Source organism: Giraffa tippelskirchi, chromosome X, assembly GCF_054371585.1.
Source record: "Giraffa tippelskirchi isolate mGirTip1 chromosome X, T2T-mGirTip1v1.2.pri, whole genome shotgun sequence".
In the NCBI taxonomy this organism is placed as follows: Eukaryota; Metazoa; Chordata; class Mammalia; order Artiodactyla; family Giraffidae; genus Giraffa; species Giraffa tippelskirchi.
The window spans coordinates 57,907,003-57,926,132 of record NC_137289.1 but is presented as its reverse complement, the minus strand read 5'-3'; the positions used below and the strand labels follow the sequence as shown (position 1 = coordinate 57,926,132).

Below are 19,130 nucleotides of genomic sequence, written 5' to 3'. Positions count from 1 at the left end.
ATCCAGGTCCACACTCAGACCCCAGGTAATATTACACACTCTGCTACACTCTCCCCTGGGATTCCATCTCCAAAGTAAAACTTTCCCTGGCTTGTATGACAAAGAGCACGGGAAGTGGAGCTCCATGAATTGGTTTACTTCCCATTTCTGTAGTTAAAAGGGTAGTTTGGAAAACCAGAACAGATTAGGATACACCCAAAAGGTTAGCTTGGAGAAAAGGCACAAGTCAGGATGTTAGGATACACCCAGACTTTGGAAGATTAGGAGGCAAAGCTTGCCACACATATATATATGAAAGACTTCAAAGGGGAACCACGGCTTCATCGTTCACCTGCCTTGTAACAGAAGAGATTACTGATACTTGCCATCCAACAGCATCTGATGCCACAAAAAAAGAAAACTACAGGCCAATATCACTGATGAACATAGATGCAAAAATCCTTAACAAAATTCTAGCAAACAGAATCCAACAACATATTAAAAAGATCATACACCATGACCAAGTGGGCTTTATCCCAGGAATGCAAGGATTCTTCAATATCCACAAATCAATGAACATAATACACCACATTAGCAAATTGAAAGATAAAAACCATATGATTATCTCAATAGATGCAGAGAAAGCCTTTGACAAAATTCAACATCCATTTATGATAAAAACCCTCCAAAAAGCAGGAATAGAAGGAACATACCTCAACATAATAAAAGCTATATATGACAAACCCACAGCAAACATTATCCTCTATGGTGAAAAATTGAAAGCATTTCCCCTAAAGTCAGGAACAAGACAAGGGTGCCCACTCTCACCACTACTATTCAACATAGTTTTGGAAGTTTTAGCCACAGCAATCAGGGCGGAAAAAGAAATAAAAGGAATCTAGATTGGAAAAGAAGACGTAAAACTCTCACTGTTTGCAGATGACATGATCCTCTACATAGAAAACTCTAAAGACTCCACCAGAAAATTACTAGAGCTAATCAATGAACATAGTAAAGTTGCAGGATATAAAATTAACACACAGAAATCCCTTGCATTCCTATACACTAACAATGAGAAAACAGAAAGAGAAATTAAGGAAAAAATTCCATTCACCATTGCAACGAAAAGAATAAAATACTCTGGAATATATCTACCTAAAGAAACAAAAGACCTATATATAGAAAACTATAAAACACTGGTGAAAGAAATCAAAGAGGACACAAATAGATGGAGAAATATACCATGTTCATGGATTAGAAGAATCAATATAGTGAAAATGAGTATACTACCCAAAGCAATCTATAGATTCAATGCAATCCCTATCAAGCTACCAATGGTATTTTTCAGAGAACTAGAACAAATAATTTCACAATTTGTATGGAAATACAAAAAACCTCGAATAGCCAAAGCAATCTTGAGAAAGAAGAATAGAACTGGAGGAATCAACCTGCCTGACTTCAGGCTATACTACAAAGCTACAGTCATCAAGACAGTATGGTCCTGGCACAAAGACAGAAATATAGATCAATGGAACAAAATAGAAAGCCCAGAGATAAATCCATGCACCTATGGACACCTTATCTTCGACAAAGGAGGCAAGAATATACAATGGAGAAAAGACAATCTCTTTAAGAAGTGGTGCTGGGAAAACTGGTCAACCACTCATAAAAGAATGAAACTAGAACACTTTCTAATACCATACACAAAAACAAACTCAAAATGGATTAAAGATCTATAAAACTCCTAGAGGAAAACATAGGCAAAACACTCTCCGACATAAATCACAGTAGGATCCTCTATGACCCACCTCCTAGAGTATTGGAAATGAAAGCAAAAATAAACAAATGGGAGCTAATTAAACTTAAAAGCTTTTGCACAACGAAGGAAAATATAAGCAAGGTGAAAAGACAGCCTTCAGAATGGGAGAAAATAATAGCAAATGAAGCAACTGACAAAGAACTAATCTCAAAAATATACAAGCAACTCCTGTAGCTCAATTCCAGAAAAATAAACGACCCAATCAAAAAATGGGCCAAAGAACTAAACAGACATTTCTCCAAAGAAGACATACAGATGGCTAACAAGCACATGAAAAGATGCTCAACATCACTCATTATCAGAGAAATGCAAATCAAAACCACAATGAGGTACCATTTCACACCAGTCAGAATGGCCGCTATCCAAAAGTCTACAAACAATAAATGTTGGACAGGGTGTGGAGAAAAGGGAACCCTCTTACACTGTTGGTGGGAATGCAAACTAGTACAGCCACTATGGAGAACAGTGTGGAGATTCCTTAAAAAACTGGAAATAGAACTGCCATATGACCCAGCAATCCCACTGCTGGGCATACACACTAAGGAAACCAGAACCGAAAGAGACATGTGTACCCCATTGGTCATCGCAGCACTGTTTACAATAGCCAGGACATGGAAGCAACCTAGATGTCCATCAGCAGACGAATGGATGAGAAAGCTGTGGTACATATACACAATGGAATATTACTCAGCCATTAAAAAGAATACATTTGCATCAGTTCTAATGAGGTGGATGAAACTGGAGCCTATTATACGAGTGAAGTAAGCCAGAAAGAAAAACACCAATACTAACACATATATACGGAATTTAGAAAGATGGTAATGATAACCTTATATGCGAGACAGCAAAAGAGACACAGATATATAGAACAGTCTTTTGGACTCTGTGGGAGAGGGCGAGGGAGGGATGATTTGGGGAGAATGGCATTGAAACATGTGTATTATCATATGTGAAACGAATGGCCAGTCTAAGTTCAATGCATGAGATAGGGTACTTGTGGCTGTTGCACTGGGATGACCCAGAGGGATGGGATGGGGAGGGAGGTGGGGGGGGGGTTCAGAATGGGGAACACATGTGCACCCATGGCGGATTCATGTCGATGTATGGCAAAACCACTACAATATTGTAAAGAGATTAGCCTCTAATTAAAATAAATGAAAGAAGAGAAGTCGCTCAGTCGTGTCCGCCTCTTTGCGACCCCGTGAACTGTAGCCTTCCAGGCTCCTCTGTCCATGGGATTCTCCAGGCAAGAATACTGGAGTGGGTTGCCATTTCCTTCTCCAGGGGATCTTCCCGACCCAGGGATCGAACCCGGGTCTCCTGCACTGCAGGCAGACGCTTTATCCTCTGAGCCACCAGGGAAGCTAATTAAAATAAATAAATTTATATTAAAAAAACAAAAGAGCATCTGAAATTACTGTTAAACTAGTAAGCTCCAGCAGGGGGCGCGAGAACTCCACAAGCTACATTCAAAACTGTTCCTGCAGAAGTCACTGCAGACAATCCTACCTCAGATGCAAACTCTGTAAGGAGCTGTTAAAGCAGACTACCTTTCCATGTAAAGGGAGACAATGATCCAGTTTCTTATCAAGCTTCCAGGAATCCATCTGGACCTCTGCCTCTCCAAGAAAAGTGTTTCTGCCAAAACGGCCGTGATGCCACACCGAGAACTGCAAAGTCCTCTGGGCCAGGAGAGATTCTGGGATCTCATACTGTGAAAGGAAAGGAGACACCCAAGATGATTAGTTCAAGGTACTCCCTCAGAAAAAGATTATTCCAAAATCTGAGCAAGCATACTCAAAGTCCATATTCCTGATCATAGTGCTTTAGTCCCTAAGCACTTTGAGTTTCATCCCTCAAAGCCTTCACTTATCCCATTTCACAAAAACCCACCATGCTCCAGAGGAGGAACTGGGACATAAATGTTTCCTTCAGTGGGTGAGAGAACACTGGAATATGCAAAAGAACTGCCAAGGAGACTCCTGATCACAAATGACTCCTTAAAATGAGATTTGCGACCACGTGGCCCTCCACCTTCACCATAATCCAAGAAAATTAAATCAGCTTTGTTTTCTGGGAGGTCAGGATGTGAACAGATGCCCACAGGGTATCCTCAAACATTGACATGGCCGCTGAAAACCATGCTGACCAGCCATATAGTAGAGGAATTGCTACAGCTCAGCACACAAGACAGAACAAGTTCTCCTATCCTCTCAGACTCTAGATACTTACTCTGAGGATCTCATCATATAACGGATTAATAGTGTCCTGCTTGATGCTGGTTTTTCTTTTTCCTTGGCGGGATTTGTCTGGCAGAAGATAAGCCTTCACATATCTAAAAGCCAAGGAGAATACTGAGTCATTGGCTGTCTTTTTGGAAACCTGCTTCTCACTTCCCTGCCCTCCATACACATATGCCATGATGAAATGAAAATATCACATCAAGCCCTCTTATACACACCATTCTTGGATTTTCCCAATCCTGGCCCCTTTCCCACATCTCCCCTAACCACTCTCAATCACACCTCCCTGTCTGCTCAGGAAGTGAGAGCTTTGGTTCAAGGGTGCCCAGAGAGATGTTAGGGTCTGATCATCTCCAAGTACTGTGCAGGGTCCAGAAGCACTCACGGGTTTGAGCGCTTCTTGGCTTCATCAGCATAGGCCAACTGTTGGCACTCCTTCACGTGAATGACCAGAGCCTGTGTTTGCTGCTCGTACTTCAGAGAAAAGGCAATCTTGCCAGTCACAAAGATGTTCCCAAAATCACCAGCTTCACTATAGATGCTCATCATGCTGCCAATCGTACTCTGAAGATAAAGCACCCACATAACAGGTGGTAACTAGACTTATCATGGTGAGCGTTTTTAAATTTACAGAAATCATTATGTTGTGCAACAGGAACTAACATAGTGTTATAGGTCAATTATACTTCAAACACAAACAAAACTCATAGAAAAAGATAGCAGATTTGTTGGTATAAGAGGCAAGAGGTCAGGGGACGGGGAATTATATGAAAGTAGTCAAAAGGTACAAACTCCCAGTTATAAGATAAATAAGTACTAGGGATATAATGCACAACATGATACACACACACACACACATATATATATATAATTAACACTGCTGTGTGTTATATATATTAAAGTGGTTAAGAGAGCAAATACTAAGAGTTCTCATCACAAGGAAAAAACTCTATTTCTTTAATTTTGTATCTATATAAGATGATGGATGTTCCCTAAACTTATTGTGGTAACCATTTCACAATGTATGTAAGTCAAATCATTATGCAGTACATCTTACACAGTGCTGTATATCAGTTCTATCTCAATAAAACTGGAAGAAATAAACAAACAAGTTAAAGCACTCATAAACATCTGGCGAAGGCACACTCTCCCTGCCACATTGCTCACATTTTCACTCATGAGAAAGTCACAGTCACTAAACAAAACAAAAGCCCCTGCAACTAACCAGTAATGCCAATGGTCTTGTACCCAGAATATAAGAGACAGCTAAGAGCACACTCACAACTGCTCACAACTGCTCAGGTTTATCAATCAGCTCACCTAGGCTCTGAGCTGCTCTTCTTATTCTCTTTTTATACATTTTATTGTTAATTTTCAGCTGCCCCAGAAGGTGGGCAAGGAGTAGAGGTAGCGTGCAGCTGAGTCTGATTTTGGTGTGTATTATGTATACTACGATGTTGGTTAGAAAGGATCAGTTACCAATTAAAACAAGGGGTGTTAATTGTCTGTGGGTTTCTTTTATCCACCTTATCCCTCTCAAGGCCTGTAGAGAAAAGTGATTGTGTCAGATTTGGGGGGAAAACCCCACCAGAGGTGAAAAGCCACGTTCCTCTCAGCTGATAATCAACTCTGCAAGCCTACCGTTCTCTTCCTGTGTGTGAGTGTGATCATCTAATCGCCCTGCTTTCTGACTCTGTTTCCCTTAAACATCAGTCTTCATACTTAATGGCAGAACTAGGCCCTGATTCTTAAATGTCCCTTTAACTTTATGATTCTCATTGGTATAGCTTTCCCTTAATCATATCCTGATGCCAGTTAACCCTACCAAGACCCTTCTCATGGCATTCACTGCCCTTGAATGTGAGACTTGGGGCATGCTCTGATGAGGACACCTGATCTTTCTTACTGTTGTGGCCTGGGTACCTTTTTAGGGTAGAAGTTATGGGTTACTGTTCACAAAGCTGTGACGAACATCTCTAGACCTAACTACCTGAAATAAGAATTTCCAGGGCAGAGACTGAGAAAGTGACCTAACTGTGCACTAAGCAACTATGGTTTAACTTGAGAAAAGGAACAAACAAATGCATCTCACTTACCTAGAAAGAATAACCAGAACCTTCCCACATCCTGACTCTGCTCTAGGGAAGTACTTCCATCTTTCCTGGTACCCCAACATGTCCACAGCCACAGAACTAACAGAACTTACCATGGAGGAACCACTTCTCATGCTGCTTCTGGCTAGCTTCTGACGATGCAACTTCACCAGGTGGTCAATGTCTTCTTCTTCTTCTTCCTCTTCCTCCAAGGATAAATATAGATTCAGAGTTAATAGAAATAAGAAAAAGCTCAAAAACGAGTATCTTTCCTTTAGTAGGGGCCATAATTGTTGCTAAGCTCTGAGGTGTCATGTGCACACATACATGCTTATCTCTATCTTTGTGTTTCTCTACTTCAGGCTTCCAAACTATATCACAACCATCCTTCTCAAATCACAAAACAGTAAGAATATCTCTTTCTAATTTGACTGCCCCAACCCAGCCATCTCTTTACATTTTATTAAGTGTGGCATAAATCCCTTGGAGGAGATCGCCATTAGCCCCACCACAGAGCCACCGAGTAGATAACCCACAAACTGGAGAACAATTATATCAAAGAGTGTCCAGGAGTCTCTGGTGGAGGTGTGGGTCAACAGTGGCCTGCTGCGGGGTCAGGGGCACTGAATACAACAGACCTGGGAGCCGCAGAGCATGCTGGCATAAGTCCTTTTGAAGGAGGTCGCCATTACCGCCATTATCCCACCATAGTTTGGCCTGAGGCCAAACTACAGGGAGGGAATACAGCCCCACTCAAAAGCAGAAAATTGGATTAAAGATTTACTGAGCATGCCCCCCCCATCAGAGCAAGACCCAGATTCCCCCATAGTTAGTCCCTCCAATTAGGAAGTTACCACAAGCCTCTTATCCTTATCCATCAGAGGGCAGACAGAATGAAAACCACAATCACAGAAGACTAACCAAACTGATCACATGGATCACAGCCTTGTGTAACGCAGTGAAACTATGGGCCATGCAGTGTAGGGCCACCCAAGACGAATGGGTCATGGTGGAGAGTGCTGACAAAATGTGATCCACTGGAGAAAGGAATGGCAAACCACTTCAGTATTCTTGCCTTGAGAGCCCTATGAACAGTATGAAAAGGCAAAAAGATACGACATTGAAAGATTAACCTCCCAGGTTGGTAGGTGCCCAATATACTACTGGAGAAGAGTGGAGAAATAGCTCCAGAAAGAATGAAGAGGCTGAGCCAAAGAGAAAACAACGCCCAGTTGTGGATGTGACTGGTGATGGAAGTAAAGTTCGATGTTGTAAAGAACAGTATTGCATAGGAACCTGGAATGTTAGGTCCATGCATCAAGGTAAATTGGAAGTAGTCTAACAGGAGATGGGAGTGAACATGGACATTTTAGGAATCAGGGAACTAAATGAAATGGAATGGGTGAATTTAACTCAGTTGACCATTATATCTACTACTGTGGGCAAGGATCCCTTAGAAGAAATGGACTAGCCCTCATAGTCAACAAGAGTCCGAAATGCAGTACTTGGGTGCAATCTCAAAACAACAAAATGATCTCTGTTACAAAGGAAAACCATTCAATATCACAGTAATCCAAGTCTATGCCCCAACCACTAATGCCAAAGAAGCTGAAGTTGAATGGTTCTATGAAGACCTACAAGACCTTCTAGTACTAAGATCAAAAAAAGATGTCCTTTTCTTCATAGCAGACTGGAATGCAAAAGTAGGAAGTCAAGAGATAGCTGGAGTAACAGGCAACTTTGGCCTTGGAGTACAGAATGAAGCAGGGCAAGGCTAACAGAGTTTTTCTAAGAGAATGCAGCAGTCATAGCAAACACCTTCTTCTAACAACGCAAGAGATGACGCTACACATGGACATCACCGGATGGTCAATACTGAAATCAGATTCATTATATTCTTTGTAGCCAAAGATGGAGAAGCTCTATACAGTCAGCAAAATCAAGACCGAGAACTGACTTTGGCTCTGATCATGAACTCATTATTGCAAAATTCAAACTTAAATTGAAGAAAGTAGGGAAAACCACTAGACCATTCAGGTGTGACCTAATACAAATCCCTTATGATTATACAGTGGAAGTGACAAATAGATTCAAGGAATTAGACCTGATAGACACACTGCCTGAAGAACTATGGACAGAGGTTCGTGACACTATACAGGAGGCTGTGATCAAAACCATCCTCAAGAAAAAGGAATGCAAAAAGGCAAAATGGTTGTCTCAGGAGGCCTTATAAATAGCTGAGAAAAGAAGAGAAGTGAAAGGCAAAGGAGTTAAGGAAAGATACCCAACTGAATGTAGAGTTCCAAAGAATAGCAAGGAGAGAGAAAAAAATCTTCCTCAGTGATCAATGCAAAGAAATAGAGGAAAACAACAGAATGAGCAAGACTAGAGATCTCTTCAAGAAAATTAGAGATATAAAGGGAACATTTCATGCAAAGATGGGCAAAATTAAGGACAGAAATGGTATGGCCCTAGCAGAAGAAGAAGATATGGCAAGAACACACAGAAGAACTATACAAAAAAGATCTTAATGGCCCACATAACCACGATGGTGTGATCACACACCTAGAGCCAGACATTTTGGAATGCGAAGTCAAGTAGGCTTTAGGAAGCATCAGTATGAACAAAGCTATGGAGGTCACAGAATTCCAGGTGAGCTATTTCAAATACTAAAAGATGATGCCATGAAAGTGCTGCACCCAATATGTCAGCAAATTTGGAAAACTCAGCAGTGGCCACAGGACTGGAAAAGGTCAGTTTTCATTCCAATCCCAAAGAAAGGTAATGCCAAAGAATGTTCCAACTACTGCACAATTGCACGCATGTCACACACTAGCAAAGTATACTCAAAACTCTCCAAGCCAGGCTTCAACAGTACATGAACCAAGAACTTCCAGATGTTCAAGCTGGATTTAGAAAAGGCAGAGGAACCAGAGATCAAATTGCCAACATCTGTTGGATCACTTAAAAAGTAATGGAATTCCAGAAAAACATCTATGTCTGCTTCATTTACTACGCTAAAGCCTTTGAATGTGTGGATCACAACAATCTGTGGAACATTCTGAAAGAGATGGGAATACCAGACCACCTGACCTGCATCCTGAGAAATCTGTATTCAGGTCAAGAAGCAACAGTTAGAACAAGACATGGAACAACAGACTGGTTCCAAATTGGGAAAGGAGTACATCAAGGCTGTATATTGTCACCTTGCTTATTTAACTTACATGCCGAGTACATCATGCAAAATGCCAGGCTGGATGAAGCACCAGCTGGAATCAAGATCACCAGGAGAAGTATCAATAACCTCAGATATGCAGATGACACCACCCTTATGGCAAAAAGCGAACAAGAACTAAAGAGCCTCTTGATGAAAGTGAAATAGAGTGAAACAGCTGGCTTAAAATTCAACATTCAAAAAACTAAGATTGTGGCAACTGGTCCCATCACTTCATGGCAAATAGATGGGGAAACAATGAAAACAGTGACAGACTTTATTTTCTTGGGATCCAAAATCACTACAGATAGTGACTACAGCCATAAAATTATAAGACGATTGCTCCTTGGAAGAAAAGCTATGACCAACCTAGACAGAGTATTAAAAAGCAGAGACATAACTTTGCTGACAAAGGTCCATCTAGTCAAAGCTATTGTTTTTCCAGTAGTCATGTATGGATGTGAGAGTTGGGCCATAAAGAAAGCTGAGCACCAAAGAATTTATGCTTTTGAACGGGGGTGTTAGCGAAGACTCTTGAGAGTCTCTTGGACTTCAAGAAGATCAAACCAGTCCATCCTAAAGGAAATCTGCCCTGAATATTCATTGGAAGGACTGATGCTGAAGCTGAATCTCCAATACTTTGGCCACCTGATGCAAAGAACTGACTCATTTGAGAAGACCCTGATGCTTGGGAAAGATTGAAGACAGGAGGAGAAGGGGACGAAAGAGAATGAGATGGTTGGATGGCATCACTGATTCGATGGACAAGAGTTTGAGCAAGCTCCAGGAGTTGGTGATGGACAGGGAAGCCTGGCATGCAAAGAGTTGGACATGACTGAATGACTGAACTGAGTGACTGAAGTATTTACTTGAGCCTCCAACCATATATCAAGCAATATTTAGAAAACAAAAGAGACAGTGAAAGATAATCTCTTTCTTTAGGCAATTTAGCAACCAGATTTACTTTAGAATTGAGGGAAAAATCAAAATTCATGTTACATTTTCCTAAGGAACTATACAGGTAAATTGAGAGTATCAGGTAGTAAAGTCAACTTTGCGTGCGTGCAGGCTTAGTTGCTTTAGTCGTGTCCAACTCTTTGTGACCCTATGGACTGTAGCCCACCAGGCTCCTCTGTCCATGGGATTCTCCAGGCAAGAATACTGCAGTGGGTTGCCATGCCCTCCTCCAGGGGATCTTCCCGATCTAGGGATTGAACCCATGTCTCTTACGTCTTCTCTTACGTCTTCTCTTACGTCTCCTGCATTGGCAGGCAGGTTCTTTACCACTAGTGCCACCTGGGAGGCCCAAAGTCAGATATATATATATATATATATATATATGTATGTATGTATGTATGTTTATATATAATTTTTCATATGGTGACCAAGTGAAATACAAGGGTACTTACCATATCTACACTGAGGCCTGGGACAGATTTGCTCCTGTCTCCCAAGGCGCCACTTTCATGCCCCACATCTTCCGGGCGAAGATCGATCACAGACTTAGTATATTCTGAGTGGAAAATCAAAAATCAAAGCAAAAGAAACACTCTTCTCCATACCAATAACCCACCAAGTACTCAGAACTTCAATCTCAAAAGGCCATGAAGGGAAACCAGCTACCTGAAGGTCTGAGGATTTTTCTGGTGTTCTTCTTGAATATCATTTCACCTTCGTCCACAGATACCACATTTTGACCCCTAAGCTGAGTTTCCTAGGAACAGATAAGGGTGAAACAATGGAAAAAGACAGTTGGGTAGGTGGAAGAGTGGACTATGGAAGAAGACTCCGATATTCACTAAATTATGACAAACTTAAAAGAAAGATTAATTTAATCTTAGGGCTTTAACTTAATCCTAGGAAGTTGCACAAAATCTACTTTTTTTTTGTTTGTGGTTTACACTAACTTTTTAAACTTTTATTTTGTATTGGGGTATAGCTGATTAACAATGTTGTGATAGTTTCAGGTGAACAATAAGGGGACTCAGCCATACATATACATGTATCCATTCTATCCCAAATTCCTGTTCCATCCAGGCTGCCACATAACATTGAGCAGAGTTCCACGTGTTATACATTAGGCCCTTGTTGGCTATCCATTTTAAAATACAGCAGTGTGTATATGTCCATCCCAAACTCTCTAACTATCCCTTCTCCTCATCTTTCCTCCTGGCAACCTTAAGTTCATTCTCTAAGTGTCTTTCTGAAACCTATTTTCTCACATGTTTCAACCAAAACCTTAGAAAACGCTACCGTGGGAATCTGAACTAAAATTTGTTTGCTTCAATTCTTAATTTAAATTCTTCCTGAGAAAGGAAGAAGAAAGAGAGAGAGAGAGACAAAGACAGAAAGACAGAGATCGACCAACCAATAACTAAAGCTTACCTTTTCTACTTGAGGTTTGGGGGCAGACATCTTCTTCCATTCTGGAAAGAGGCCAGATTTATCCAGAGAGTCTCTCCTGGGGGCAGATACAGAAACTGTAATAAAATCACCTCCTCCCCTTCCCTGTCTATCTAGGGACCCAAGCTCTATGGAAGGAAAGCCACTGGCTTGAGGTCAGTAACCAAACGCAGAAGGTAAACTTCACATCTGACAACCTTGAAGGAATGCAGACAATCAGATAAGTAGCTTTGTACAAATACAAACACTCACACTCCCATGCCTAAGGGATAGCAGCATCCACTGCTGCTGGTCCAGGGGTCCAAGAACACTCCTCCAAGATGCAGCAGCCTGTGGAAATTAGTGTGTTCCAGAAGGCTGTGCTCAGAGAAGTGCTAGTGGGAGACTTGCAGCAACAGAGAAAATACTTCACTCACCTTACCAAGTACAGAAGTCAGCAACACTGAAGGCAGGGGAACCCCACACCCTGGCTCTAGAGAACATAACGCGAGCTCAGTTGAGTGGAACGGCCAGACTGGGGACATCTCACCTGGACATGGTATCCGAGTCAGCCGTATAGCTATCCAGGCTCTCACTCTCGGCTTCCAGCGCACTCTTTCCACTTTTCAGCTTGGGCACTTCAAATGGCATGCTACAATAAAAACCAAGCCAACACATAAAGAAAGTGGGCTCTCCTGCTGGGTGTTGGGCTTCCTTCCAACTCCTTCACAGTGGTAGCCTAAGTGATCTTTCTAAGAGCTGAGTATACTTTTAAAACTGCTCAGAGGTTCTCTATTGCCCTTGGGATTGAGTTCAAACTCCTTAGCATGGCAAGAAAATCCTTATGAGTTGACCCTCTGCTCATGTCTACAGACTCATTTTTCACCCTCCACCTCTCCTTATACTTTACATTCTGGAATGATGAAGCTCTCTTGGTTCCCTGAATATGACAAAGCTGCTTTTCTTCCCTCTCTTCTCTCTGCCTGGGATGGTCACAGTGGCCATTTTTCTTGTTTACTTGAAACTCCTGGCTAAATCTACTCCTTCTTCCAGTCTCTCCTTACACGTCAATTCCTCCACATCTCTGACCATGCCCCAACCCCAAGTATGGATTAGTAGCTTTCCTATGTGCTCCTAAAGCAACCTGATGTCTTTGTAGTAATCATAAACATAATTATTATGTTTTTATACAAATTATTTAATTTGCTCGATAATTGTCTTTCTCTTCCATTAGACTAAGTTCCAGAAGATCAGTGATCACATATTTTGTTCACTGCTACGTTCCCAATGCCTAGCAGAGAAACCAGCATAGACTGGGCACTCAATTATTTGTTGACTGAATTCTTGACTAAATGCCTTCAGTGGGGCTTAAAGTATATACATAAATAAGCAGTATGTTTTGAAGATATTAAGAAGACCAGAATTTCTTTTCAGTTTAATGAAAGAGGACCCTGGGCATTCAAAACAACAGTCCTCATCTCTAAAGCAAAGGACACAATTCCTGGACCCTTTACCTCAAGGAATGCTTGTAATAGTCTCCTAACTGAACTCCCTACTTCTGCCCTTGTCCCCATACAATCTATCCTCAACACAGCAGCCAAAATGAGCTTTAAAAATATAAACCCAAGGAATTCTCTGGTGGTCCTGTGGTTAGGACCCTACACTTCCACTGCTGGGGGCCCAGGTTCAATCCCTGGTTGTGGAACTAAGATCCTATAAGCTTCGCAATGTGGAATAAATACAAATAAATATATATATTTTACATATATATATCCAATACAGAATTACCACACAACCCAGCAATTCCACTCATAGGTATCTACGCAAGAGAACTGGGAGCACGTGTCCACACAAAAAATTGTATATAAATGTTCACAGTAGCATTATTCACAATAGCCAACAGGTGGAAACAGTCCAAATATCTATCAACAGATGAACAGATAAAGGAAATGTGGTACAGCCATATAATGAAATATTATTGACAACAAAAAGGAATGAAGTTCTACACATGCTACAACATGGATGAACCTTGAAAATATTATGCTAAAGTGAAATGCCAGACACAAATGGCCACATTCTATATGATTCCACTTATAGGAAATGTCCAGAATAGGCAAATCCATAGAAACAGAAAGAAGATTAGTTGCTGCAGAAATGGGGAGTGACTGCTTAATAGGCACAGGGTTTCTTTTTGGAGTGATGAAAATGCTCTGATATCAGACAGTGATGATGGCTGCACAATATTCTGAAAGGACTAAAAGATACTGAATTGTATACTTTAAAACTGTTAAAATGATTAACCTTATGTGAATTTTACCCCAATTAAAAAAAACAATATCACATCATTCAGAGCCCTCCTTCAAACTTGGAATAAAGATAGAGTCCTTACAAGTGTCAAAATCTTACAGGATCTGCTTCTCACCCAGCCTCTGTCTTTATCCCCTACCCTCTCCCCTTGCTTGCCAGTTCCAGATGACTCATATGTGCCAAACACAAACTCACTTTAGGGTTGTTATACCTGCTGCTTTCTCTGCCTAGAAAGTATCTCTTTCCCCAAGATGCTCTCAGGGTTTGTGTCCTCTTTGCTTGTCTCCTCTTAAATGCCATCTTATTATTAAGCCTTTCCCTGCACTGGCCTAGGTAAAACTGCCTGTATACATACACGCTTTCCTGGTACTCCCTTTTAGACTACTTCATTTTTCTCCATAGCACTTGTCAACATCTGACATATATTTACTTGATTATTCACTTACTGTCTGTGTCCCCCACTCCCAAATCTACACTCCTCAAGCAAGGAACTTTGTTGTCTTCACCAGTATATCCTACTACCTAAAACAGTGCCTGGAAAATAGTAGGCATTCATAGACAAACAAACGAAAGAATTAATAAGAAAAGAACATAGAATGAAATAGCCAAACTCTATAACGTCTTAGGCAGGAAAGAATAAACTTTCCAAGTTATCATAACATGATATTTGAGATAGCTCTATGAAAACAAACAGCAGGGGTTGAAATCCTAGGGCATGCCAGAGGTGAAACAGTGTCATTTCTTGAGAGATATATTAGCTTTATAGTCAAAAACACAGCAGGGAGCTTGATTTCATTTTCACTTTAGAATCATTCTTTTTCCCTCTTTGCTCCAAAGAACCCAAAGCAGAACCATTCCTCTAGAGAGACAGTTTAATAGTGGTCCATGGAGAGTGTTTTCTGCTTGTATTTTTTCCTAAAGATTAATATGTACTGATCCAAAGCTGATACAAACCACTCTAGGGCAAAAAAGCAATTATTTGACATCTGTGCAGTGGAAAAATAAACTTAGAGATGGGAGTCCTGGGCTCTAACTATCTGTATGATCTTAGGTAAATCACTTATCCTGCTTTCTTTTCTGCAAAAATAAGGGAGTTGAATTAGATTATTTGTGAGGCTCCATAATTTTATGAAAAAGATCATTTATGGCCACTTAATCTGTTTTCATGTTTAGGATAAACGAAAGTCTTCTGGGTTCAATGAGACAAGAAGTCATAGACAGCCAGAAGCAGTGAGCTTCAGAAATTACATTCTGACCAGTGATGTCAGATGTGTTAATCAAGTTCAGGAAATAAAAGCCATTCTTATCCACAAAAGAAGGGGAGGGGCTCATCACCTAAAACAGATGAGTCACCCAACCAAGGCTGTGTGGATAAAATCATAGTACATACATACAATGACATACCATATGAGAACAAAAAAGAATGAGGCAGACCCCTGGTGTTGACAGAAAGATGCCAATGTTATATTTTTCTGTCATTTTTTTCCATTTGCACCTTGGGCTATAACTAACATTAATAAAATGCACATGTTTAAATGTTTGATTTGATGAGTTTATTTATTTATTTTAATTGGAGGCTAATTACTTCACAATACTGTGGTTTTTGCCATACATCAACATGAATCAGCTATATGTATACATTTGTGAATGTGTATACATTAAGCTACTGAACATATCTATCACTCCCCAAAGTTTCCTCACGCCCCTTCATAGTCCATCTCTCCCTCCTCAGACCTGTCTCCAAGTAAGTGCTGATCTGCTGTCATTAGCATTAGCTTGATTTTTCTAGAATTTTATATAAACAGAGTCATACAGTAGGTCCTCTTTTTTGTTTGGCTTCTTTCACTCAGCATGATTATTTTGAGATTCATCTATGTTGTTGCACGTATCAGTAATCCGTTCCTTTCCATTGCTGAGTAGTATTCCACTGTATAAAACAAAGCAAAGTTTATCCTTTCACCTGCTGACAGACACTGGGGTTATCTCTAGGTTTTGGCAATCACAAAGCCGCTATGAACATTCCTGCACAAGTCTTTGTATGGACGTATTCTTGTGTTTCTCTTGAGTAAATATCTAGAAATTTAAAGGCTGACTCACAAGGTAGGTGCACGTTTAACTGGTTAAGACACTACTAAACTGGTTTTCAAAGTGGCTTCACCATTGGACATTCCTACCAGCACTGTATGAGAATGCCAGTTGCTCTACAGCCTCATCAAAAATTGATATGGTTGGGGATTGGGTCAAGATGACAGAGGAGTAGGATGTAGAATTCACCTTCTCCCACAAATTTATCAAAAATACATGTGAAACGATTCTCACAGAATATCTACTGAATATTTTCACTGAATATCCTCACTGAATATCTACTGGAAGAAGACCTCAGACTTCCAAAAGGGCAAGAAAATCTCCATATAACTGGATAGCACAAAGGAAAAAAGGAAGAGAGAAAGGAATCAGGACTGGGGCCTGTGCCCCTGGGAGGGATCTGGGAAGGAACTGTGAAAGAGAAAAGGAAAGTTCCTTCACTGGCGAGAGATCAGCCAGGACAGAGGGGCAGCTTTAGAGCCTCAGAGCAGAGTGTAGTAACAGGTTTGCAGAGGGCAAAGCAGACAGGGACCTGCACAGACAGTGCCAATAGCATTCCCCAGCCTGAGACACTGGTCTGTTGGGGCGGGTGGGGACTAGGTGCTGAGTCTCAGGTTATAGAGGCCAGAGCTGGGGAGAGGACTGGGGTTGCCAGCATGAAGACAGCCTGAGAGGGCTAGGGTGTGGTACGCCACATAAAGGTAGTACAAGAAGAAGCCTGGGCCCACCAGAGAGGCAAGGTGCCATTAGCAGGGGGCGAGCTAGGAGAGGGGTGGGCTCGCCATAGAAGCTTCTTTCCCCAGCCATGTACTCTCATACTGGCAAAGCACTGCCTACAAAAGCTCCAGGGGTGGGTGCGAGCCACCACTGCCATCTCAGACCCCAGAAGAGGGCACAGTCTGCTGCTACCACTGAGGGCCCCACAACCGGGTGCTAACTGCTGTACCTGCCTTCCTGGGAGCGCAATTGCACTCTCCCTGCCAAGGGCATAACAGCCAACACACACTGAGGAAAGAGACGGCAAGCATCCAAACCAAAAACAGCCCTCATGCCAAAAAAATATTAAATACACTATGCTATGCAGGAACACTCCTGCAGATGAACAGCCCTCCAAGACTAAAGTAGATATTTGTTTTCCCTAAACTCACAGAGTAAGAGAAACATAAGCAAAATAAAGAAGCAGAGGAACCACTCCGAGTTAAAAGACCCAGAGAACTCCCCTGAAGGAACAAACAACGAAACAGATCTCTTCAGTCTAATAGATACCAAGTTCAAAAATGGGGTAATGAAAATACTGAAGGCATTAAGGAAGCATAGTAAGCATAGTGTTAGTCACTTAGTCGTGTCCAACTCTGCGACCCCATGGACTGTAGCCCACCAGACTCCTCTGTCCATAGAATTCTCCATGCAAGCATACTGGAGTGGGTTGCCATGCCCTTCTACAGGGGATCTTCCTGACCCAGGAATCAAACCTGGGTCTCCTGCACTGCAGGCAGATTCTTTACCATCTGAGCTACCAGGGAAGCCCAAAGAAAGGAATTAAGAAAGATGAGTATGAAAGAATTGATGCTTTAGAATTGTGGTGCTGGAAAAGACTCCTGAGGGTCCCTTGGACAGCAAGGAGATCAAACCAGTCAATCCCAAAGGAAATCAACCCTGAATATTCATTGTAAGAACTGATGATGAAGTTCCAACACTTTGTCCACCTGATGTGAAGAGCTGACTCATTGAAAAGGATCCTAACTCTGGGAAAGATTGAAGGCAGGAAGAGGAGGGGACAACGGAGGATGACATGGTTAGACAGCATCACTAACTCAATGGACATGAATTTGCGCAAACTCCGGGAGACAGTGAAGGACAGAGGAGCCTGGCATGCTGCAGTCCATAGGGTCACAAAGAGTTGGACACAACTTAGGGGCTGAACAACAACAATGTATACAGTATGATCCTTTTGTAAAAAGAAACTAAAATCTTAAGAATCCAACTCATATTTGTACATTGAGACAGTGTGGTAGTCTGTACACCAGAATTATTAATGACAATAAGAACTGTCTGGGGCAGAAGAAGTAAACTTACTGGGGATTCATTTGATATATTTCTATATTGCTTTTCATCAATCATATAAAACATGATAAAATCTCATTTTGCTTTGGATGAGGGAAAGTTGGGGGGGGAAATACAAATAAAAAGTCAAAACTTCGCCAGCAGCAACCAAATGAGGAAAGGAATAAAGCCTCAAGACATGAAGTTCGAAAAGTGAAGGCTAAGAAAACAGAAGAAAGATCTAGCTTGGCAAGAATTCTTCCAATGTGTACAGATTAAGTAAGTGAGTAGGCAAACCTGGGGTAAGATAAAGAAAACAAAGATCCTCAATATTTACAGCCCCAGGTATCAATGGGGCACCCCAACCAAGGCAGACAAGCCTTCTGTGGGATGTCATCTCTCAGGGCACTAGTATGAACTAGAGGATGCATCTAGAGTTAGACTGAGTGAGCCCAGACACGTAAGACTGAGTGAGCAAGACAGAGAAGCCTGGTATGCTGCAGTCCATGGGGTTGCAAAGAGTATGACATGACTGAGATACTGAACAAGACACTTATGAGAATTTCAGGAGACTGAAATCCAGTATCATCAAGTTATCTTTTGCGCCTCCCTTCAGTTCAGTCCACTTGCTCAGTAGTGTCCAACTCTTTGCAACCCCATGGACTGCAGCCTTCCAGGATTCCCTGTCTAACACCAACTCCTAGAGCTTGCCCAAATTCGTGTCCATCCAGTCAGTGATGCCATCCAACCATCTCATCCTCTGTCATCTCCTTCTCCTTCTGCCTTCAATCTTTCCCAGCATCAGGAGCTTTTCAAATGAGTCAGTTCTTCACATCAGGTGACCAAAGTATTGGAGTTTCAGCTTCAGCATCAGTCCTTCCAATGAATATTCAGGACTTATTTCCTTTAGGATGGACTGGTTGGATCTCCTTGCAGTCCAAGGGACTCTCAAGAGTCTTCTCCAA

At 41.5% G+C, this 19,130-nt stretch overlaps 1 protein-coding gene across 4 annotated transcripts in view; it reads right to left on the bottom strand.

The window, feature by feature from the left end:
• Positions 1 to 19,130, bottom strand: part of SYTL4 (synaptotagmin like 4) — a 72,980-nt gene that overhangs the window by 13,713 nt on the left and 40,137 nt on the right. For all 4 annotated transcript variants that reach the window (XM_081567277.1, XM_081567279.1, XM_081567278.1 and 1 more), the window contains exons 6-13: positions 12,281 to 12,382; positions 11,734 to 11,809; positions 10,972 to 11,062; positions 10,758 to 10,861; positions 6,248 to 6,340; positions 4,427 to 4,605; positions 4,031 to 4,133; positions 3,349 to 3,510 (exon numbers count right to left, since the gene is read on the bottom strand). In XM_081567277.1, coding sequence (XP_081423403.1) covers positions 3,349 to 3,510; positions 4,031 to 4,133; positions 4,427 to 4,605; positions 6,248 to 6,340; positions 10,758 to 10,861; positions 10,972 to 11,062; positions 11,734 to 11,809; positions 12,281 to 12,382 — 910 coding nt within the window. The remainder of the gene's footprint in view (positions 1 to 3,348; positions 3,511 to 4,030; positions 4,134 to 4,426; positions 4,606 to 6,247; positions 6,341 to 10,757; positions 10,862 to 10,971; positions 11,063 to 11,733; positions 11,810 to 12,280; positions 12,383 to 19,130) is intronic.